Source organism: Chanos chanos, chromosome 3, assembly GCF_902362185.1.
Source record: "Chanos chanos chromosome 3, fChaCha1.1, whole genome shotgun sequence".
Lineage (NCBI taxonomy): Eukaryota > Metazoa > Chordata > Actinopteri > Gonorynchiformes > Chanidae > Chanos > Chanos chanos.
In genome coordinates this window covers 41654683-41678703 of record NC_044497.1, presented here as the reverse complement: position 1 = coordinate 41678703, position 24021 = coordinate 41654683, and the positions used below count along the sequence as shown (strand labels likewise).

General features: G+C 40.6%; 1 protein-coding gene across 1 annotated transcript in view; it reads left to right on the top strand.

Annotated features, from left to right (window-relative positions):
• Positions 1-24021, top strand: part of cntfr (ciliary neurotrophic factor receptor) — a 71250-nt gene that overhangs the window by 28789 nt on the left and 18440 nt on the right. The window contains exons 3-4 of the mRNA XM_030767864.1: positions 20527-20644; positions 22023-22189. Of these exons, the coding sequence (XP_030623724.1) occupies positions 20527-20644; positions 22023-22189 (285 nt within the window). The remainder of the gene's footprint in view (positions 1-20526; positions 20645-22022; positions 22190-24021) is intronic.

Below are 24021 nucleotides of genomic sequence, written 5' to 3'. Positions count from 1 at the left end.
TTGTACACAGACCAACAAACAGATGACAAACAGGCCATGTTTGTTACCAGCAGACAAAACAAAAAACATTAAAACAAATTCAAATTCAAATATATGTGTATAGCACTTTTTACAATGAATTTGTTCCAGTGTGGCTTCAGAGAGATCAGTGAGTAAGCCCAAAGTGACAAGGGCAAGGAAACACTCTCTAAAATGAACTGAATGAGAGAGAGACACCTTGGAAAGGAACCAAGACTCAACAGGAGGAGCCCATCCTCCTCTGGCCAGCACTAAAAATAAAGATATTCCAGTTTTAAGAGTGTTTAGTTTTTCCAGAGTCTTTAGTTTCTGCTGTCACCTCACTTGTCCTATGTGATCTGTGAAGCTGCTGTAGCTGTCGCTTACTGTCAAAGCTCAGATGCCTAATTAAGATCTTAACAAGGCACTGGATCACTCTCTTGCCACCTCTGTGAATGTATCTGAAGTGACAGCTGAGGGAGGTCTGTGGAGGGAGAGAAAAGTTACCAGCCTTGAGCAACAAACAGAGAAAACAAATGCCAACACTCATTTCCTATTGCCTTCGTAACAGCTTCATGTGTTTTGGGAGTGGTGCTCTTCTATTGTGTGTTCTGATAAAAATAAATCAATACAGGAGGCATGGGGATCTTTCAGGGAGCCTTCCCATACCAAGCCGCCTTTCACCGATGTGCACATAAGCTAGTTTAATGTCATTTATTTATTTTTGCGCTTCCTGTAAACTTCTTCATGGAAAGGTAAAGTTCCTGTCATCAGCTGTCCTGCTCTTATTGCTCTTATCTTTTTTTCCCCCCCACAACAAGTACAAGTGGAGGGCATCTGAGTGACATGACAAATAATTTAATTACTATTGCTGGCTAGCCCCCCCCCCCCCCCCCCCCCCCCCCAAAAAAAAGGGATTTGTGTTATCATCCTTTTAAGATGGAGGGGGGAAAAATCTGCACTCTCCTGGGCTTTAAGGTCTAGGCTAATCAGACATGAGGTGGTATTATCGGAACAGAGTTTCCACTGGCCTCTCACAGCCCATATTTACATGCACAAGATAGCATAGGCAGGTGGATACGAAGGTACTGAATGACTAGTGTTCGGAAACCAAATATAGGATTTTCCTTTACCTGCAAGATAAGGTTCACCACCATTAACTTAGGGCAGTCACTCATCTCCAGCGCAAGGGAATAATCAAGGCATGAGGCTATGTGGCCATTAGTTTTCACACGATAAAGAGTGCCCTGGATTGAGATGAAATATGAACACTGTTCATTATGATTGGGATTTAAGCCAAGTGTATAAATAATGTAGGGGTAATGTAATGTTAGAGAAGCCTGTCTCTTTTCTCCTTCTAGGGTTCCTTCACCTCAAACATAATGACTAGCAGAGCCAGACCCATGCTGTGAATTATTAAAAGGCTTTGCGATTACAAAAATTACTCTACATGCAATAGAGATGGCTAATAACATGGATTGCTTTAATGCTTGCTTTTCACTGAATGTGTTTAAAGTGCATCATGAAAATGTTAAAAGCTACTCTGCTATCGTGCTTTGATTTGCATTTAGTATCATTTACATCGGTTTACTCCTTATTCCATTTGACTACACAGACAGCAAACAGTTTTTTTCTTTCTTACTTTCGTTCTTTCTTCTTTTTTTTTTTTTTTTTGATGATCATTGCTTTTTAATTAGACATAGAGAGGCATCTGCCACACACACATTTCTATACTGTATAGAAAGTGAAACATGACACTCTTACTGGGTCAGGAAGTGAATCAAACATAAGTTATTCTGTCATTTAAGGGTTGATGATACAGTGGCTTTTCAGTCACTATGAATGGTTATGCCACTGGTTCTTGTGCAGCAAACATAGCAAGAAGACTCAGATTCCATTGGTTCTAGTAAGGAGGCTGATTGGTCACTATCAGAGTCTGGCTGACCTCCTGAAATGCCTACGAACTTTGAACATCCATATATTAATAAGCATTAATATCAGCATTAATATCTCCAGTGGTCATAGAGATGGCATGTATTTTTGTAAATCAGTAATGAGGCCATGATCAAACTTATGACCAACAGACGTACTACGTCACTAAAAATAATTTAGCACTCCAGAGAAGCAACTAACGTTCTCCCTATTCTATCACTGATGATCAAAAAGCCATAAAGCAGCAGGAAGTGAAAACCACAGAGGTGGAAAGAGGAGATAAATGCGTAGCACTGCATGTCTAAGCCTACGTGTAATTGATCATGTGAATTCAAGCAGTGCCCACAGAATGCATTTAGAAATCCCCCTGTGATCACTGAATCTGGTTATTTTCCATACAAAGTGAACCAGTTCATATCTCTCAGCAGGACTGTGTTTTGTGTCCAGTTTTGGGTCACCAGTCAAATAAGACGAATGTAGAACTCAGCATTATTACATTTCCAGTCCAGAGATACTGGTGATTTTTGGTGACGAAACTGATTGTGTGCACTTTACCAACAGTCTTTCACCTGACTGGCACATAACATTTGTACGATCCCATAACAGTCCGGCATAGGATTAAAGCTGTGGTGTTAACTTTTGCTGTAAGTAAATCAGGACCCGTGTATACTGTGGAATCAAACTGTGACTGACATGGGTAAACCAATGGCCTAAAAAATATTGAACTGCTCATGGAAGAGTGATTAGAATGTAATCCAATCTCATGAGGTCATCTCAGGTATTATCAATGATCTGAAACAATGGTATGATCAAGTCAGACAGGAAGCTCGATCTTTGGAGTTTGAGTTTCAACAGCTGCTCTGGTTGCTATTATTGTGGTTTCTATTATGTCCAATCTAAACCTGCACCATGACAGCTTTCAGGTGTTTCATGACCAAAATTTGAGATAAATGACTAAACGAACCCTTTGGAGACTTGCCGAGGCATCTCATGTTCTCCCATGCATCTTCAGTAGATGTGCACTGTATTGATTTTCATCCCTCTCTCTGTCCTGATGTTCGAGGCAAAGTGATTTAGCCGTACATTTGATTAATGAGTATCATTAAAAACGTCAATATATGCATGAGTGCAAAAGTTCAGCAGATTTGGAGGATGAAGCCTGCCTTATATTGTGTGTGTATATATTTATGTGTGTGTGTGTGTGTGTGTGTGTGTGTATGTGTGTATGTGGTTTAGGTTCTTCTGGAATTTAGTGACCCAATGTCCCCAAGAGGATATAAATATCTGGAACATCTTGTTGATCCTGACATGGGAAATTCTTTCTTTCTTTCTCTCTTTTTCTTTTTGGCTTTTCCTCAGACAAAAAGTGTCAAAAATTTCTTTGGTTATGATTAAGGTTAGGGTCAACATTTCTTTTTTAAAATTAATATTTATTTACCATAATGTTGAATTCAGTGTTGAAGTTCCTACTGTCGTGTGAGGACATATGTCTTGGTGTGTGTATTTCTGTGTCTGTCTGCATCTGTGCAATTTCAACTTACCTATTAAAATTTAGACTTGTGAGGTTGCAAAATATCTAAATTACTTACATTTAAACAACCATGGCAGACTTGACTGACAATTAAGCCAAGGAGAATACTGAGGTAGCTTACTAAGGTTCTCCTTTCCTGGAAACTGGAACATGTTTTACTGGTCAGACTTGACAAGCTTTGAAAACCGCCAGGTGGAAAGTTGCATTAGTACTGTTATGTTTGAATTAAATTTTGATACATTTGTACTGACAGTATATCTACATTTTCTAGAAGGCTATTATCAAACCCTTACCATTTTGATTGGAAATCTTAAGATTTCCTTTCCAAATTTCGTCATTTAATGAGGCATAAGATTATTACTACAGTTGACCGACAACTAAATCTGTCCAACTCCTCTTCCTCTCGGATCGACTGCTATTCATTTATAATGAGTACCAACACTATAAACCTAATGAACAATATGATTAGTCTCAAGAGGTGTCAAATGAATCAAGGCCATAAGAGGATTTTGACACCTCAGTATCTGAATAATTAAATGGTATTTTTGAAGATGGAGATTAGAATAATTTGTCTGAATTGCACGTGTATGTTTGACATTGAACTCATTTTATGTTTTCAAGTAGGAAATGTGTCTTCTTAAAATGAGCTATAACAAGACTTGAAATAGGATTGGAGATTTGAGTAGGTTTTAGTTGGTGGATAACTGTATGAACCGCCACCCACTAAAACATCTGTGTGCGTTTTCTTAAAAAAAAAATCTGTTACCTGTTTGACAACAAAAACTACGCTTTCCAAATGCATCAAATTAGCATTGAAACATTCAGAGATCTTATTTCCATTGTTATTTTGTTTTCTCTTGTATTTTCTAAATAGGGTAATTGTACACACAAATGATGAATACTGTGCTTGAACTGTTTGCTCAACAAAAATGAATGGAAAACATGTTCAGTCATGCATACCGGTCACGATTAAAGCACTGGCGTCACTGTTCAGGCAATGCAAGGGAAGAGGACCATGATCTTATTGATGCACTTCTGCTGAATCCAACACACACACACACACACACACACAGACGTGCACACCTCCACATGCACACCTCCACACGCGCATATGAACTGGAACAAACATAATGAATATACCTGACATGAAATACAACCATTTTACTATGCTGTGTGTAATGCACGGTATGCGCAAAACGCAAAAAAAAAGAAAAAAGAAAATCCTTTCTGGACATCCTCTTTGAATTGTATACACAGATTTGCTCTCTGCAGGTTTTGGGGCCTTGTTCTTATGTGATGCAATGTGTTATACTTGTTGTATAATACCCAGTGGGAGTCACTGCATCTTAACGTACACAGTTGAGGACAGCATACTGAGGATGTGAAACCCAGCAGAAGAAGGATATTCATGCATATTTCATGAACAGAGAAAGGCCTTTGTATGTTTTCCTTTTTCCCCATCACGTATGTAAGAAACTTGCATATATGACTCCTAAAGACACCAACTGGTTATTTTTGTGACTGGGGACTCAATGTTCATATATAATGTAGAGTTTATCTTGTTTTTGAAGATGTTCTGCACCTCCATATTTATTACGTCTAATAACTGAAATGTATTAGTCTTTAATAACAATAGTAGAACATAGGACCACTGGTTTGCCGTGATATATACCCAGTATTTCATTATGAGGATGACAAATTCTTGCTTGTTTCCTACACTTATGTAGCCATTTGAAGATATACCATCTCTAATGAATAATCTAAGTTCTTCTGGGTGCTGACCTCTTCTCACAGCTGATTAGGCTGATATGATCAGTTCACACTATAGATAGCTTTCACCTTATGTAATGAAATGTTTTGGACTGAGAACACAGAACATTCAGAACCATTGCTTGATATGCAGGCATAGTCCCACATTACAAAAAAAGAGGAAAAAAAATCCCTGTCCTTTAGATTATAGTAAAACGAATCATTGCAGTTTCTCCCTATGGCACACATTCACTTCCTTTGATTAAGCTGAACAAAGGCACGGTGATGAGTGGTGAAAGGCCTCAGTCACTGGCTGTCCTTTGGTGTCAATAGAAGTGAAGGGACCGGAGGGGACACAGCTTGGCAGGCCAATCTCTGAATAAACCCACCTCAGCAGGGGTTCATTCATGACTTCATCACAACTGATCAGTGCCCTCCATATAAACCCCCACCTCCCACCCCCACCCTTATGTTATGTCATCTCTTCACATTTACCATTCATAGTCTATGTGCTAGACATAGAAGGACATAGACTGAAGTAGCATCAAGGTTGCGTTTTCACTTATTCTCTCAACAATAATGAACAAAAAGAGAAAACTCAGTTCAGAGTTTTCAGTTCTCAGTTCTGAATCTGAAAAAAAAAGAGTTATGGATAAACTCAAACTTGTTGAGCTTTTAGTGTTTGTATAAAATCTTTTTATGAAAATTTCATGCTTCAAAGAAAATTTTAAATACAATGCAGCACTTGAATACAATGCAGCACTTGAAGCAGCCATACTGCTTTACAGCTAAGTGAATCTGAGAGCAATTTGCACAGTGACTGTAGCAAAGACATATGAAAGGACAGAAGCCTTCATCAGGTGGAATTACGTTTTGTATGACTCGGCATGCAATGATTAGTGTTGTCACATTCCATCCTTGTCCACAAAGCAGCGTGCCTTCCTTTGATACCTCCCCCCCCCTTCTCTGCATCCCTAATGCCCAGCACTTGCAAATTAGAATACTTACACTTGAGAGAAAACTTGTCTTTTGTGTTTAAAAAAGAAAGTGAAGAATCACGAGCAATACGTAAAGTAATCCACTTTGCATGTGGCTCATTTATGGGATGTCCAAACTCCTATTTTTTTTTTTTTGTTCAGACAGACTGTTTGCCCCTCCTGTCTTACCTTATCATAATAGTACATAGCCCCAAACTCAAGCCCCAGTCAGCTCTTCACCTCTCTTTGTTGTCTCTGTATATAACCAAAAGCTGGGAGAGTGTTCTCAGCTTTAATTTGAATTATTGGCTATTTAGCCTCTCTAAGAACAGAGGCATTTAGCATGGTTTGCCAAAAAATATTAACATCAACAAGACACTGAGGAACTGCTCCCAGCGAAAGCACTTGTGTTGAGCTTGTGGCTAATGCCAGAGAGACCCCTCTCGGTTTTCATCTGGAATAAGACTTGTATTCCGATTTTATGTATTAAACTGAACACACATTGACAAGCAGGGCTCTAGCGACAGGAGAAGGTCCTCAGAAGAGTTATAAAGCACACTTGAAGTAGACCTTCATCTTTAATGTGACACATAGGCAGGTTCATATGTGGACCCATGATAGGATGACATCCTGTGATGCCTGAAAGCACTCTTCTTCCATTCATTTGCATTCTCCCTGCTCCACTGCAGATACCTTTCCCAATGCGACAGTATGAATGAATGAATTACAGAGGATGTATGATGCCTCCATGTATATGTCGGGGGACGTGTGTCTGTGTGTGTGTGTGTGTGTGTGTGTGTGTGTGTGTTTATGTTGGATTTCCATGAATATCCAGCATATTCATTATAAGATATTGGAAGAAGTTAGTAGCAACAAAGCTGTAAGTGAACATTTGCATCAGTGATGGACTACACAGATTATGCCAATGGAAGGCTTATTAGAGGAAATTAAAAAAAAATGAATTTCAGCAAAGAAGTGTTAGAGTAATTATCACTGTTGGTCAATTGATGTCATATCTTTCCAGCCAGAGACAGGTTAAACACGCACAAAGCTTGATGACTGTTAAAACAATTTCCACCCAGTCTCTCCCAGTACATGTTATGAACAGGTTCTGCTCTTTCTTCTGTTAGTCTGCCGTTCTGCATTTTAACTTGCTAAAAGAATAGAGGCCCAAATGGGCTTATGCCATCAGACATGCCTGGAGGTAGAACTGGCCGGAATAGGTCCAAGACACACTTTGTCACAACAATTGTGTAATCTCCTTATCCCATTAATTATAACATAGTTGTTATCAAAGGAGAAATAATCCTCATTAAGGAGCTCTTTTGAGGAGGACAGTTCAACAGGATGTAGCACTAGAAAATAGTGCACAGTCAGACCTCAAAAAGAGCCTCTGTTTAAAATCAAACGTTCGTATCAGTCAATGAAGCCTTCCAAAACACTTCATTAGATGGATTAAATCTGGCCAAGTGTCACTGAAACTGCAAAATGTTATTTTATAGAATAACATATTTTGGGGAGGAACATAATCGAAGTAGAAATGAACTATTAATCTGAAGGGGGAAAAAAAAGAAATTTCTATGTAGGAAGGAAACCAAGAAGCAGGTCTAATATAAAGTTGATAGATTTTCTTTCCCCATTGTAAGCAATATTAATTACAGACCAGAAACAGAGCCAGAGGAACCTGCTTTCATTGTGCACAATCTTTAGGTCTGGATTTTTTTTATTATGTTTTCCAATTTGTAAATGGACCAGATGTCTGAAAGTGAATCTGTCCAAATCTCCAGAGATGGAGGCAGAGTGTCTTGAGAAGGCAGGTGATTTGTCCTTATTGCAGGCATCCCTGGCATTAATCGAGACAGAGGAGAGAGCTGCTGCCCTGATCATAACTCACCTCTAATGAGAAATTGCATATTTAGCCCAACTGCATATTGTAACAGAGCTACAAGCCCTGCCGTGGCATAGTGTCATTCAAGGGGAATGGGGTAGCTGTTCTATTTGTAAAAAAAAACAAAAAAGAAAGAACTGATGAGCAATTTTCTGTTTGAGATGTGTGCAAGAGCATGTTTCTACACCAGTTTTTTGTCTCTTGTGCTTCTTGAAGGATAAACTAGTGTAATGACACACGCTCTGTCGAGTTCCTATGTTAACTCAAAACTGACGGAAATGTTTTGGTCATTTGATAGTTTTCCAACGTAATTTATATTTTCTTTAAAGCACAAAAATCTTTCAAATAAGAGGGTAGAAAAAATTGACAAAGTAATTGCTCAACATTCATTTAATGAACTGTGGCATTGTAATTTCAACAAATTTTAGCTTTAGTTTCTGTGATTTCAAATTGATTTGGCTTTAAGCTGTTTCACAGTTCAACTGCTATTGTAAGTATTATCAGAGAAAAAAAAACTCCTTTCATTTTGATGATTAAGAATACATATCATTAGTCCACTGGAAACATTTTTTTCCTATTTCAAAATAGTGTATCTATTAGAGCTTCCTGCTTGTGTGAGTGTGTGTGAGTGTGTTTGTGTGTGTGTGTGGGGGGGGGGGGGTGCGGGGGGGGGGTGTATGCATGCATCTGTGTGTGTATTTTATCTTGTCTTCTCAGTTTGGGCTGCATTCAATGGTTTGTAGACCGTGTCGTATGAACTGTCTCTCAGATTACATCAAGTGGTCATATTATCTGTATTACACAGCACCAAAGGCGGGCGGCACAGGGATTAACAGTGTTGCTCATCAGGGCATTCTCAGCTCCTCCAGTCGCAGCCTGTTCCTTCAGATGATTTCATTAGGACATAATTGCTCTATATATTGGACTAACATGGCTTGAGCATGGCTGTATCATGCAGCTATCAAATCCCTGCACCTTCTCCTTACTACATGCCCCAAAACTCAGTAGTCAGTGACTGCTGCTGAATGTCACAGCCTGTCACGTTTCAGCTTCTTTCAGTGTTCATTTTTTTTTCTTTTTAAATTCATCCCATCTCCCCTGCCTCGTTCATTTGATTGCTAGCAACAATTGTAGCCTTTTGCAATGAAGATGCATGAGGCAGTCTTGGTTTTCTAGCATCGCTCCCAAGTGGTAAAGTGGCTTATTTATGATTTTAAGTCTGTACTGTGTCTTGCCCATGCCTCGGTGTCTCAGAATATTATCACTGAGACAAAAAAATGACATTATATTGTTATGACATCTCGAAGGCCGAGGCAAAACAAACAAACAAAAACAAAACCAACAAAACAGCAGCATTGCTGTTTGAATGTGATATGAAGAACCGGACCAGGAGAATCCAATAATGTTCTCTATAAACTGACTCAGGGCAGCTTGAGTTATCAATGTAGCATCATGTTCTAGGTCATCATATTCTCCACAGAGGACTCTTTCTCTTATTGGCTTTCATCATGATCACATCAAACCTCTGTCATTTATATTAAGAGACAACCCATCTCCCTGCTGTTTATGATTATCAGTCAGGAATGCTATGCAATCGTTACCCCACCCAAGTGATGGTCACCCCCATTTAATCCCCCATAAAAATTACTAAGCATGGGGTTTTGGGAGGAGACCTATGATTCATCCCTCTTTCTTTCGCTCGAGGATAGAAGTTGTAGCAAATACAGCGTCCTAAGGAATGGTAGAATGGTGTTTTTTTGGGGGTTTTTTTTGTGGGATATGGTGGTGATGGTCAAAGTGGGGGAGGTGTCCTCTGAAGTCCATTCATGGTCCACTGAATCAATGGAATTCTTTCTTTTATTCTTTCTGTGAGCCAGAGCACCTCGAGTAACATTGAAACACATTCCAGAAATCCAGCTTCTTGCACGACTAAGTGTTTGTTTTGTCATTTGGGACAAATGTTCAGAAATGTTCTTCAGGATTAAGAATCCTGGGCTCTTCTGAGCATCTTGGGGCTTTTGAGGAGTGAGAGACTGGTCATGATGGGTGCAACTTTGCTCAAAAATTCTTTACGTAACAGTCTACCCTTATTGCAGCACTTGTGGGCATGTGTTCAGCTGTGACTAATTTTCACGCTGTCTGAATAAGTTCCAAAGCTGTGCCATCTTATGTCTTATATGAAGAAGATTTCTCATTTGTGCAAAAGTGTGGAGCAGAAACCGATCGCAAATGTGCCTTCTGTAGACAAATTATAATCTACTTGATATTTTCACAGTAACGGAGGGAAAACGATGTGAAAAGGCAAATGTAAGCTTATCACCCAGCTCATCTCTTTCCTAAATTTGTCTTTTATTCTCCTTTTTAAATGGCCTTTTGAACCACTTTAAATATTTTAATAACTGTGTTTCATTGGGTTATCCTGGTGTCAGTTGCTCTATTTCTCCGTTACCTCTATTTCTACGTTATCAGGCTTTTTAGAGAGACTCACCTCTGAGACAGGCAAAGTAGGAACAATTCTACAGGTCAGGGGGCCCAGACCAGTCAGGCTAATTGAAATGTTGGCCAAAATGGAGACATTCTTTCCAACTGGAGAAGTGTCCATCAGATGGATTGATAAATGGAGCTGTCAAGCTGTATCTGTGCAAGGAATCTGCCTTGTGGACTTTTTTTCACACTGCAACCGTTAGGTTTTCAGTTCAATGACAGGCTGCAAAAATGGATCAAAAACAGATGTTTGGTTGACACTCAATTTTCATGTGTCCTTTATCTGCCTCCTAAGGAATCTATTTATTCACTCCATTTGCTGCCATAAATAACTCAGGCTGGTACTATGAACTAATTCCCTCTCTGGGATTTCAAATCCAGGGTTTACGTTTTAATGTTTAACAGTCACTAATTAAATGCAGACCAACTAAGTCCCTAGACAGATCTCGCATCCAGAGGAAATTTTGCACGACAGCGACTGTACATACAGCAAAATATGAGATGATCATCTTCGTGACATTTTCGCAACACATTTTTTTCCGAAGATGAATTAGTAATAATACCCTGATGACTTCACCTTTTCTGATGACTGTATGGCTTGTTGACACACACACACACACACACACGCACATGCACACACACACACACACAAACCCTATGTTGTCCATTATCCCTCTTTCACTGACATTCTCTAGCAGTCTGAAAACTATCATGCATTACCATGGCTGTCTGATGTGCACACTCAGCCTTACATTCCAACCGTGCTGGGCTCAGCCAGACTGGTTTATTCTGGTATTTTAAGCTCTTTCTCCTCCCTCATCCCTCATAGACCCACACAACTTTCAATTTCAGCTCAGTTACCCCTGCTGTTAGCATAATGAGTTAGCTGCTTTAAGACTGTACACATCTGTCTTTTTTTAGGGGGGGGGGGGGGTGCGTATCAGGAGAAGAGCACCTGCTGACATAGGGCTCTTTCCTACCCCACTCTGTCTGCACCCTGAACGAGCACACTCTTCTGCCGCTGTCACTGTGTTATGATCAAAGCCCCACTCTCTTGGTCGGCAGTGTGGCCGTCAGTCAGCAAGTTGGAGCATTTAGTGGAGCTTCTCTTTTATAAAAAGGTGGGTCTTATACCAGAGTAAATTCTTGGGTGACTAGAAACAATGGGAGCTGATCGGCAGGGGGAAACCAAAGGGGTCCTGTGCAAAACATCGGCAGCGGTCAGCTAAAGTGCCCTTCTTCCCATGGGTTTTTCCCCCTTATCCCTCCCTTCCCTGCCTGGACCCTAATAGCTGGGAAGGCTGCATCACAAAGGGAACAAACAGGCATGTAATGCTGCCATTCCTTGTGGATGACACGGGGGGGGATGAAGGGGGTGCCGTGGGGGACAGGAATGCAGGGAGAAGGGACGGAGGCAGGGAGCAGAAAGAGCCGGCTGCCAGATTAGGACCATTAACATGACTGTGGAATGACAGGGAGCTCCAGCAACACAATGCCAGCCATTTATCCCCCCTGCCACTCTCTGTAATATTAGAGCTGTTCACTGCCAATGGAGCAAACCCTTACTGTAGACCTGGACCAAGCCATTCCCAGACCCACATACATCAGGTCTGGTCAGCTACCATGTCCATTGCAAAACTAGCTCTGGTTGTTATAACCGGATGTTATCGTTAGAAAATAAATGCCTTGGTAAGAAATGTGTCTATGTTACATCTCATTATTGCCTGGAAATATTCTTCTCATTGCTGTGAAATCATAAACTAATACAGGAGAATAGTTAAATTTTTGGTCTGCTATGGTGTAAAACCTTCCAATTTATTCTTGTTTATTCTTCTCCCCTTTCCTCAAGTGGGAAATTATTAGACTCATATGGCATATTTTAGACAACTACACCTTTGACACTCGTTTTCCAGAACTCAGATGGGGGAGTGTATTAGCAGTCAAATTGATGACAATTTGCGTTTACTTTTTTTTTTTATGACTCACAGGGATTGAAATTGTGCATATGACTTTCTAATACAAAGTAGGGAATAAGGTCTCTGACACTTTGTCCATTGCTCTTTCCTTTTCCCTATTAATGATACTTCTGTCCAGACAGACCTATTGCACACACAGGGGCACTTGTTTCTAAGTAAGGCATGCATTTTAATGAGCAGTTGAACTCTACAAAACCTTCTCACATGCGCACTCTCTCTCTCTCTCTCTCTCTCACGCACATTCATACACACACACTCTCTCTCTCTCTCTCTCTCTCTCTCTCTCTCTCTCTCACACACACACACACACACACACACACACACAGAAAGTGAGAGGGGGTTGATAGATACCTTCAAGCACACAAAAAGGGATTCTTTCTCACTCATAGACAGCCAAACCAAACCTAACTATGCCATCTCTGTGATTCACTAGCACTAGAATTTTCTGGTTATTTCTATGAAATATGGATTGAAAGAGAGCAAGGTAGAGTCCCCAGTGAGAAGCTTATCCAGGGAAGCAGGACAGGAGTTGAGGGACCACCCAAACCCTGCTCTGTCTAGGAGCATGTCTCAGACCATGTGGGCATGCTCAGGCAGTCTATTTACTGCACCCCACCCAGCCTTTGTCCATCAGTCCCTCCCTTTTTCCTCCTTTTGTCTTTCCTTCACATGCCCCATACTCATCCATCTTTCTCCCTGCTTCTCTGTCAAATTAGCCCCTCATCACAGCCCACTTCAGAGAGCAGTTTGCCCCTCCTCAGCCCCCATCACATATTTGTCAGCCACTGTGTCACTTGTAAGCATTTCACTGAATGGAATAAGGCACCAATGTGGACAATTGAAAATAAACGAAACAAATGAGCTCAGGAATGCACTGGGGGGGGGGGGGTAGTATTCGGGATGCATTCTTAACTCAAAAGTTAAATACTTGTACAAAAAATAGAAGCAAAGGTTCTTAAGTATCCTTAAGTCTGAAGTCTTGTTTATAGCAACTGTTAAATTTAGCCTAACTAGGTATCAAAATTAAAACTATGTAATCGATAAAATCATAGATTAAGGTAAACCATAAAGCAGACCTCAGTTGGAAATCACATATAATTTAAAGGAAAACAACAGGTCAAACTTAACAACACATCCTTTTATAAACAATAACTTTCGTGTGTTCTCTCAGAACAGAGCCATAAATATGAAACAGAACACCATTTGTGTACATAGAACATTTAAGTGTGTGCCACGTATGTGAGAGCACATTACTTGGCCGGCATTACTTCATTCAACTCATGAATGCTTCCTCAAATTTAACAATTAACTCTGGAGGGCGCACACAAGCTAGACCTGTGTGAGGCACAGGAACGATTTCAGCTGAGGAATTTCTTTCTTTCTTTTACTTTAAAAATTAAGGTTAACTTATAGTTGCAGTACAGTGACATACAATACTTTTTTTTTTTTTTTTGTGGTGAAAGAGAACTAAAATAATCAAGTAAGGTAGAGATACCCAAAGATATTTAGAGTGACTTTTTCATCTCTCTCTCTCTCTCTCTCTCTCTCTCTCTCTCTGTCTCTCTCTTTTGTTAATTGCGTATTTTCTGACATTTGACTCCAAGGAGGGTTCTGTTAACATAAAGTGAATTAAAAACAGTGGCAGGGTAATTACAGATGTCTGTCTTCAGTTCTATAATGCTAGTCATTTAAAGTAAATAACTAAACGCGTGTGTGTGTGTATATGGGCGGGTGGGTGTGCACGCATGTTGCTAGTCACACAGTAACAAATGTACTTTAAAAGAGATGAGTTTAAAGAGGATTTGATAACATAAAAAATCCAGAGTTCAGAGCCGATCTTGATCTATCCCCACCCCACAACCTCCTCACCGGTGAAAAGAAATATCATCTGCTCTGGCATCTCACATGTCCCTCTTGGTTTTCTCATAGCTTAGCTCCTTTGAAGAACAGCCTCACTCTGAACAAGACAGGACCTGCTCTCACTCTAGAGCTAGGTCAAAGAACTAGAACCTATCAAGGGAATTCCCTCTGGAATGCTAAAACCTTGCGGTGTCCTCAAACCATCTCAAACAATTCTTTGTCTCCATGGAAAGTTGGGCTGTCAAGAGGACAGTGCATGAAAGGGCTGCACGACCCAAACTGCTATTTTTCAACTGCTGGCTAATGGCTTCAATATAAAATTACAGCCTCAAGGTTAAGAGTCTCAGAGTTTTATTCATGTATTCCACCCCCTGTGCAGACTGTCTGTGCTCCGGTTTGTTCCTGTGTGCAACTAGAATTCTCCACTCTGCAGCTGCCTTTGAATCCCAACACAGAGGAACCGGAGGTGTATAGCTTTCCCTGTGCTATGCGAGCGGTAGGGATATAACTGTGGCTCTGTGATGTTTGGTAGTAGAGGGTTGAAAAGGTTGACAGGCGCAGATGTGGACAAAGGCTCGCTGTTGGACTGAGGGCTTGCTGAGAATGTGTTGATTGGTCTGGGGATGCTGGCCTTTTTGGTTCTCAGCGGTGTCAATCAACTGCTAGCTGCCACAAAAGCAAGCCTTGAGCTTTTAACAAGAGGAGGGCTTAAAGCTAAGTGACTCGTTGAGGAGGCTGAGAAGAATGTTACATATCAAAATTTTTGTCTCATTACTCTCATTTAATTCAGGTCATTCCCATATGGAGAAGCATTTGAGAAATAATTTTTGTTCTTTAAATGGTCAGGCAACTACTAATGATAGATTCGTTTTTTTTTTGTTTTTTTTTTATTTTAGACTTTGCAAAATTGGCTGAAGCCCCGAGGGCGGCTTATCGTGATTTGTGTGTGATGCTTGCAAAAGCTGGTTTGTATTACTTGGCCACCCAAAACCACAGGCTTACTGTGTTAAAATGAAAGCACCTGATACCCTTTCAAAGGTATTTCTGTTTGACTCATTGCTTTTTATAGAGAGAGCTGCGTATGCTCTGTTTTTCTTGGGCTTTTGCAGTTAAATGGATTGTTAACACCATGCAGTATATCACCTTGTAATTTATCGTTGCCCAAACTGCAGTCAGCTGCGATTTGCCTGTGGGATACGTTAGTTTGGTTTCGTTGAGCTTGCTGACTCTCTATTTCACTGTCTTTTTTTTTTTTTTTTTTCATTTTTTGCACTCTATACTATCTTTTGTGGAAACAAATGGCCAAGAGGGATAAATGTTTCAAAAACAAAAACATGGTGAGAATGAGAGAGTTCCATGCTGTGAGAAATAGCTAAGCCAGCACATGTACCTGCGGCTGGTTAATCAGTGATTGGCAGTGCTTTCACTCAGACCTAGGACTAAGAGGGAATTGATGATTTATTGGTGTTTGTGTGGAAGCATTTCATTTAGTTAGCCTGTAGCTGGAGCTGCTGGCTCAGCCCCGTCTCTCGAGCTGGATTTATGGAGCTTACTATACACTGGACTTTCGATTAGAATGTGAAGCATAGGATTACCTCATGTGCGTGCACTGGCAGACACAGTGACTCTTTGAGAAGATCCAAGACAAGCTCTTCTAACACGTATTTGGATGCAAATTTACTCTGGTAGTTAATCCCAATGAAATTCTTGGATCCAATCCATTTGTGTAGATCCATACACATGATAACCCAAGAATGCAAGTACTAGGGTGATAGATAACGACTGGAATTGATCAGCTGTCAAAGTCCATATGGGAATTTTTGATTTAGACTACATCTGATATTACAACACACATCCCATTCTATGCATAAAACACCAAACAAATGTCCCAACACATTCCGTGCGTGAGGTTTTCCCACTGCTTTTCTGCTGTAAATGCAAGGTAATGGTGTATTAGTCATCGTAAAATACTAGTAAGTAGACCAGCAATATGCATTGAAGAAGCTCATGCTAGAGCAGGCTTTCATGCCTGTCTGTTTCAATCAGACGTCCAGCGTCTGGTTAGAGGTGCAGGTGATGGTCAAGTTCCGTTGCTGACATGAGGTGCTTCCTTCCTTTGACCCCAGGAGGCATCTGAGCTGGTGGTCTCGCTTCTCCCCCCTGCTATGCGGCAGGTATCGACCACTTTGTAGCTCTCCAACCCCTGCCATTTTTGTCTCTGCTTCCAATTGACAGAACACATAGCTAACATTCCAGACATATCAGGGAGGGGGGGCCACTGTGCACCTCCTGAAAGATCTGTGAGCAAGTGATGAGAGGAGGAGTTGCTGGAGATCCACTCCCCTGCCTTTCATCTGAGGACCAGGGCAGCTTGACATTTGTCAGCTGACCCCTGAAATGTTGTCTCTCAGTGAACTGCTGGCACTTAAATGGCCTGAGATTAGAGAGCAGATGGGCAGGTTGAACCATAGTGGTCAAGCAAAGTGAGTGCTGTGCATGACAGCGGTGCTTCTCCCTGATGCTTCTCTGCCTAGGTGAAGTCTTTATACCTCTCCTAATGAACCATGCACACAAGTTTACCTGATGCTCTCATGGCTGTGGAGCACGTAACAAACAATGCTTACAATGCCTTTTGAGTGATAGCTTGGAGATGAGGAAAATACAGGATCTCATGATGCTGTCTCATGACAGCTTAGTGCTTGGTCTGATCTTTTTTTAAGCCTCTTCAATTATTGGGCTGTATTGCAAAAATGACTTAGCATCTCACTATGTATTTGTAGTATCAAACTACAATTACTTACATGTGTAAGTGTATTAGGTGATCCTTTCAGTATGGTTGGACAGCTTGGGGAATTTCAAAAAAGATAGACGCTGACAATATATTTTCACTAACAGGGTCCAGTGGGCTGGGATAGAATTCTGGAAACCCACCCTCTTGTTATTTCATCCCCATTTCTGCTTTGGAACAAGTACAAAAAATAGACCTAAAAAAAAAAAAAAAAACAGGACAAACATCCACAGGGAACACACACACACACACAGACACACAAACACACACACACATTCATACACAGACACTCATTAACACAAATGTTCAAATCAATTCATCTATTCTAACATTCTTTTCATCAACACACTGATTGAAGGCAGTAGACACTGATTATTGGAACAGTAAGGGCATTGTTTCCACTTATTTTCCGAGGTGTTTTTCAAGCCATATTTTTAGAATTGAAATTTCTTGTTGTTTGGCTCCTGCCTCTGATAATGTGTTCCCTGCATGTTTTAAATACAGAGAGAAGTTTATTTATTGTCATCAAGAAGCACCTCATACTAGCTCACACATGTATATCATTTAAAACAACCCTAACAAGACATATGTAATCAAAACACTTCAGACAACTGTTAGTTTGGATCATAGGCATACAAGTAGGGGAATGGTGGCCACACAAGTTTCAGATTAGGAATATTACAATCAATACAGTCCATAGTTTCATTATTTAAGGCCCAGTTTGACTGCATAATTACCATTATTGTGCTATTTTAAAATTTTTAGAGGCTGTTTCAAATTACTTTAACACATAATTTAACTAGCAGTTTACCCTGTTTACCTGTTGCTATGAATGAAATTGCTAATAAAACTTACTGAAACAGAAATCAGTATCAGTGCATTGTAGTCCCTGTGATCATCCACTACATGAGTTCAGTCTCACTGTCGTCGTCTAAACGCGGAACAGCAATATCTGGTCTATTATATAGGGGACATCCATGTAGCCTACCACTCTTCTCCTACATCTGTATATGAATGTCATATGCATGATTGTTCTTTTTTAAATTATTATTTGAAGTAATTGCCGTATGCACACTCCTTGATGTCAGAAACTTGTTTGCTTGAAATATGTTCCGAATTCACTTTTATATTGGCTTTTTCTTGTGACACTATGTAGATCTGAAAGTCTGGTTCCATGAACTTTAGAAGTCTGAAAAAAGTGAATGCATAAAATGCATATTCCAATGCGAGGTTATTGTGGAGAACACATTCCACAGTGTCCCGTAATGAGTCACACTAAATTATGCCACCGCTTTGTATCTCCAGTGTCTCCTGTGTCTTTCATAAATGAGGCTTCAGTGAAACCGTCCAGATCCTACAATAATAAAAAAGACTGACATGTTTCTTTGTTGTCATTGCAAGAGCACTCTGCCCTAAATCAATTTCAAAATAAAAATTGAGGAGACAGTAGCTCCAGTTACCAGACCTCCAGTTCTTGTCATTAGGTGGCCTTGTTTTGTTTTATGGGTTTTTGTTTCTTTTGAGAATGTTTCAGTGAGATGCTCCTTTTGTAGTAGATGTCCATGTGATGACTGGATGGAGGGGGATCAGGCAGGTGGGTTCTGCAATGTGTGTGTGTGTGTGTGTGTGTGTGTGTTTCAGGGCTTTTGAAGGCCTGGATGTGTGAGTTGTCAGTGTGCCTGTTTGGCTCTGGTTGAGGAAGACCTCCCATGGGCTGGACTGGATGGAGGAATGCACCCCCTAAGGAGAGGCTGTAAAGCCTAGTGAGCCAGAACCTCTGGCAGGAATGTTGGGTCATGCACATCTCACACCCTGAATCCTTCCCACCATGCTCATTATACCATCTCGTCCCTTTACATGTGCTTTCTCTCATTCTGTCTCTCCCTCTCTCGCTTTCCTTCTCACCCTGCTTGTTTGGGTTTTTCTCTGTACCTCCCAAACGCGTAGCACACACACAGAGGTTCCATGTCATGTATTGTGTCTCTTACTCCAGGCCTCACTATAGAGACTGGACTCAAAGTGAACAAGAGCAGAGTGACAGAACACCGACCTTTAGCTGGTGATGTGACGTCATTCAGTGTCTTCAGTACAGTATTTTCTCAGTTCTCTCAGTTTAAAGCAACAGTGCAGTTGGGGATCTGATGATTCATTGGTGACTAATGAATGGGAACTAAGGGATTGATTTTTAAAGACTAAACAGAAGGACAAGGCTTGAAAACTGTCAGAAGTGTCATTATGTGTCACAGCTGTCATTTGACAGTTTTGTGCTCACCTTGTCCTTGTTTATTTATGGTAGAGCAAGTGTCTCTTGTAACAGATTTAGGCTTTGGTGATAATGATGAGTATATGAGTTTTTTGAATGAATGATGTTACAGATTTTTCTTAACTCTGCAAAGATAGCTTAATAATTAAAACAGTCATTAACATAAAAGATGAATGTCGTGTGTAACAATTGTTTTGTTTAACTTCTAATGACTTTACCTTAATGGATGCAATTTTTCACTCGGTTTACTTCCAAATGAGAATGAGAGCCTTGACTCGTCTGATTCCATTACCCACAGACTTCCTATAGCATAGGAATAAGTAACATATTCTATCAGTATGAAGAAATCTGTGTGTTTTCAAAGACAAAACTGCTTGACAGTGAGCAACTGTTGTAATGAGCAGTCAGTACAAGACCTACAGACTTGATCTTAAAAGTGTTGTGAATTCATGGTTGGACGTAATGTCGTACCTTCCTGCCTCCCATTTTTAGTTCTTTTTAAATCGTCTCTCAGTAATTCAGAGAGCAGTTACCCCACAATCAAGCAAAGAGAGAGGTGTCTGGGCCAGCAGCTTAATGTAGTGTTTAGTGTAATCAAAGCTCATAGCGGAAGGCCGACAACCCAACTCCAAAAAAAAGAGGCTTTGTTTCCGAGGATGCTGGTTTGTCAGGACCCTTGAGCAAAGGAAACGTGGAAAGGGAGGCGTGAGGGGTGGGTTGCTCGGTTGCCACTCATCATGGTTAAGCCTCTTCTGAGCAGCAGAGAAAAAGGTAATGTTATGCATCACCCAGGCAACAGGCCCAAGTCATCAGTTTCAATTTTGGCAGTGACAGGCACGGTCCAGTGGCGTGCAAGAAAGGGCTCTAATCTGGGAGGAGGAATGGGCCATTATTACATTTCCTCCCTCCCATCCTTGCCTTACAGCCGGGCGGCCGGGGGACTCACGGGTTTCCGTGGAACCAACAAGAGACATGACAGCTAAAAGGCCATGGTGACTGTTTTGTAAGGTGGTGCTGTGGCGTTCATTAGGCACTGACCTTCATCTCTTGTTCTTCTCTCCTCTCTCTCTCTTCTTTCCAGTGCCTCCGAGGGAACCACAGGTGACATGTCGATCAAACACATACCCGAAGGGCTTCTACTGCAGCTGGCATCTCCAGCATTCCACGTATATTCCCACGGACTTCGAAGTCAATGTCCAGTAAGAGGTTTTCTCTCTCGCTCTCTCTCTGTCTCTCTCTCTCTCTCTCTCTCTCTCTCATTCTTTTCTTTGTCTTGCGGTCAGTTGGCATGCACTCCCTCATTTGAGAGAAGGTTTGGAGACATTGTAAGGCTGAAATCAGTGATCTGAGGAGTCAGGCAGTGTCTGCTGAAGGCTGATTAGGCCTGTCTGGCAGTCAGAAGTGCTGGGAGTTAGGGTATTGTAAGTAGACTCTCTGTCTAACCCTCAAAGAACAGGACAGGACATGCACCATGTCTCTCTCTCTCTCTCTCACTTTTTTCTTTCTCTCTCTCTCTCTCTCTCTCTCTCTCTCTCTCTCTCTCTCTCTCTTTCTCTCTCTCTCTCTCTCTCTGCCTCTGATACTATAACCTCAGAATAAGATCTCGCTTAGGAGGGGTTGGGTGGAACAGATCCACAGTGTACCGGAAAGCAGTCCTTTTGGAGCTGTTTCAAAATCAACGAGATCACAAATGTCACTGGGCAATTTCATGGCTGGTGGTCTCTAATTAATCTTCTACAGCCAATATGTCACATTTGAATAATAGCTACAAACACTCACATTTAAGAAGGTTTCAGTAATTCTCCATATGTAGCTTGAAAATAGTTTTAATTAGTTAACAATGACCTTTATTAACTCATATTATCAACAGTTTAAGAAGAGATTAATACGTCATTAGCACTGCTATGGTGCATGGTTTGACTTATTATAGATCTGTTCAAATTAAAAATGTTAAATGTGTGCTAGACCAAACATTTGCTCTGAAATAATGAAACCAGTGATAGAGGTGTTTGGCTGTGCTTAGCTGGTTTTCCCTAAGGTCAGAGAAAATGCATTATGTAGGTCAGGCTGTTGAAGTACTTGGGGTGATAACATTTTGTTGATAATCTTGCTTGAGGACAGGGAACCCATGTCATAGGAACAACAAAGGCATGTTTGGCTACCCTGTCTGTAGTCCAGATGGTACTCCCAGGTCAGGGCCCAAACACACTCTACCTCAGCACCTTTGTAACTATTCCTGTCTCTGAGACCATGACAAATCATTCCTTCAGGCAAAAATTTAATGTCTTAATTAAAATGTAATGTTTTTTATGTTTTATTAAGTATTATCCCCTCCTAGAATTTTAGTTGTGGGACACCTTTGTTTTTGTGAGAACATCTTTGTTGGCTAGACATTTTACACACAGAGGGCTATGACACACTGTTTGCTTACTGTTATATTACAAAAAATAACAGCGTATCATTTCAAGAATTAAGAGACATTTTAGTTTGTTGCCATGAAGAGTAGGAAGTTGAAGGCACACGTTCAAATTTTTTTTTTTCCTTTAATTTGTTTATTTCCGTACATTCTTTGCTCAGACACAACCAGAGGTCTTTGGAGGTGAGGAGAGATGAAGTCCATAAGAACAGGTGTCATGTCAAGTTCCCTGAGCTCTTCTCCAGCTTCCCTTACCGGGTCAATGTGACGGCAGTGAATGCCTTGGGCAGAAAGTCCAACACAATCACCTTTGAGGAGTTTTCCATAGGTAGGTGCTCAGACGCTTTTCCATATTGCAAATGGCATATTTATAAGATTTTGTGAACACACAGTCTTTCTCTCCCTTTGTAAGACTTTTTTGGTGATGTTATAGCCTGTATTTAATAATGGCACCTACTGCTTCACAGACCGTCAAGCCAATAAATATGTTATGAATATGTTACTGATTTATATTTGTTTATAGTGTTTTAATCCTAAGATAAGTTTGTCTGAATGCTCGTGTTATGTAGATCACACCTTTCAATGATTTTGCCTTTAGAGATTGCATATCATAGAAACAAACAATCATAGAATCCTTGAAGCCATCTCTGCTTGTCAATGATGAATGCTTCAACTGAGGTAAATACAAACATTATTGCATCAACTCTAAATATGAAAACAGCTCCAGCTCACTGTTTGAAAACTCCAATGTGGTATATATGAGTGAGCTGTGAATATTATTTACAGTTCAGAAGTCAGGTTTGGCATTTCTGGCTGAATTTCTGAATATAGTCCCCTAATCATTTATTGGGGGTGAGGGAGGCTATGTGCCTCTATCATATGGGTTCAGTTGTTAGACTCACTGGCATCTGGGAACCACAGCCATGCCTGCTTATCACAGAACCGCCTTTCTGCCCACTCGTTGAAAACAGTGCCAGTCCCAGCTCTGTTGTTCAGGGGAATATCTGCTCTGTGTGGGAGAGACATGCAGTAAGGTAGAAAGACAGCAGCGTGTGGCTTAGGGCAACTAAATGAAGTGTTTACATGCATGGCTACATGCATGTTTGATAGTTATAAAAATGCTAATGTTGTCTGGATTGCTGGATTAACTGCAAAAATATTTCCCTCCCAGTGATTAAGTTGATTTATGTGGAAAGGGACTACCCTTTTTTCCACCAGGCACTGGAGCAAAATTTGATTTGATTCAAAAAAAAAAAAAAAAAGAAACCCTGTCTTCATTTCAAAGAAAAGTTGACAGTTGACAATGCCCTATTTTCTTTGAATGTCACAAGATAGTGTTTAGGGAAACAGTGCAAGGAAAACTTTGATTGCTCCAGGCTTTCAACAAATGTTAATACAAGGAAAGTAAAAAAATTTAAAAGAAAAAGCAAACTTCAGTAGTGACATTGGTAGTGTCAGTTTTTTTTAAATCTTAATTCTTAATGTGCTCCCATTTTGTTCAATTCATTCATTCATTCATTCACCCATATATTTTGTTAACAGCCACACTTTCAACCACAGCGCTGTTGAAAGTATTCCACTGTGGTCAGGTCAGGGCGTGACATATAAATCTCGTCATGCCGTAGGTCCTCTATGAATAGTGAAGATGCAGAAGCGGAGATGGGTGGAGGTGACTCACCCCCACCAGCCCAGCCAAGTCTTTGTGCAGGAGTAGAATGGAGTATGTCCACAGCTAAACCGCAGAGCAAACATACTCAATCCTGCCTACACCAGGGAGAGAGAGAGAGAGAGAGAGCCCTCTGATGCACTTTCTCTAGATCATTCCTCAAAGGTTTTGGATGTACTGGCCCCTTATATAGCAGCAGCTGTATCGTTCTCCCTTTGTCATAAATCCTACTTTCTTACTACCAACCACTTTAAAAAATATGGAAATAGGCAATAGTGACATGAAAAGCATACATCAGTGTCTTGGTTACTTGCCTGGTTACTTGCACATCTGTTTACCACTCTGATTTACACTCTGATTTACAGTCATATTACAGGCTCATCTTTGCAGTGCTCTGCAACAAACATTAATACTGACTGGGCATGGTGGTCTGTGAATGAACGTGTCCTCTCCCTTAATGCAAACGTTTAGCCTGCTTCACGCTTCAAAATGAT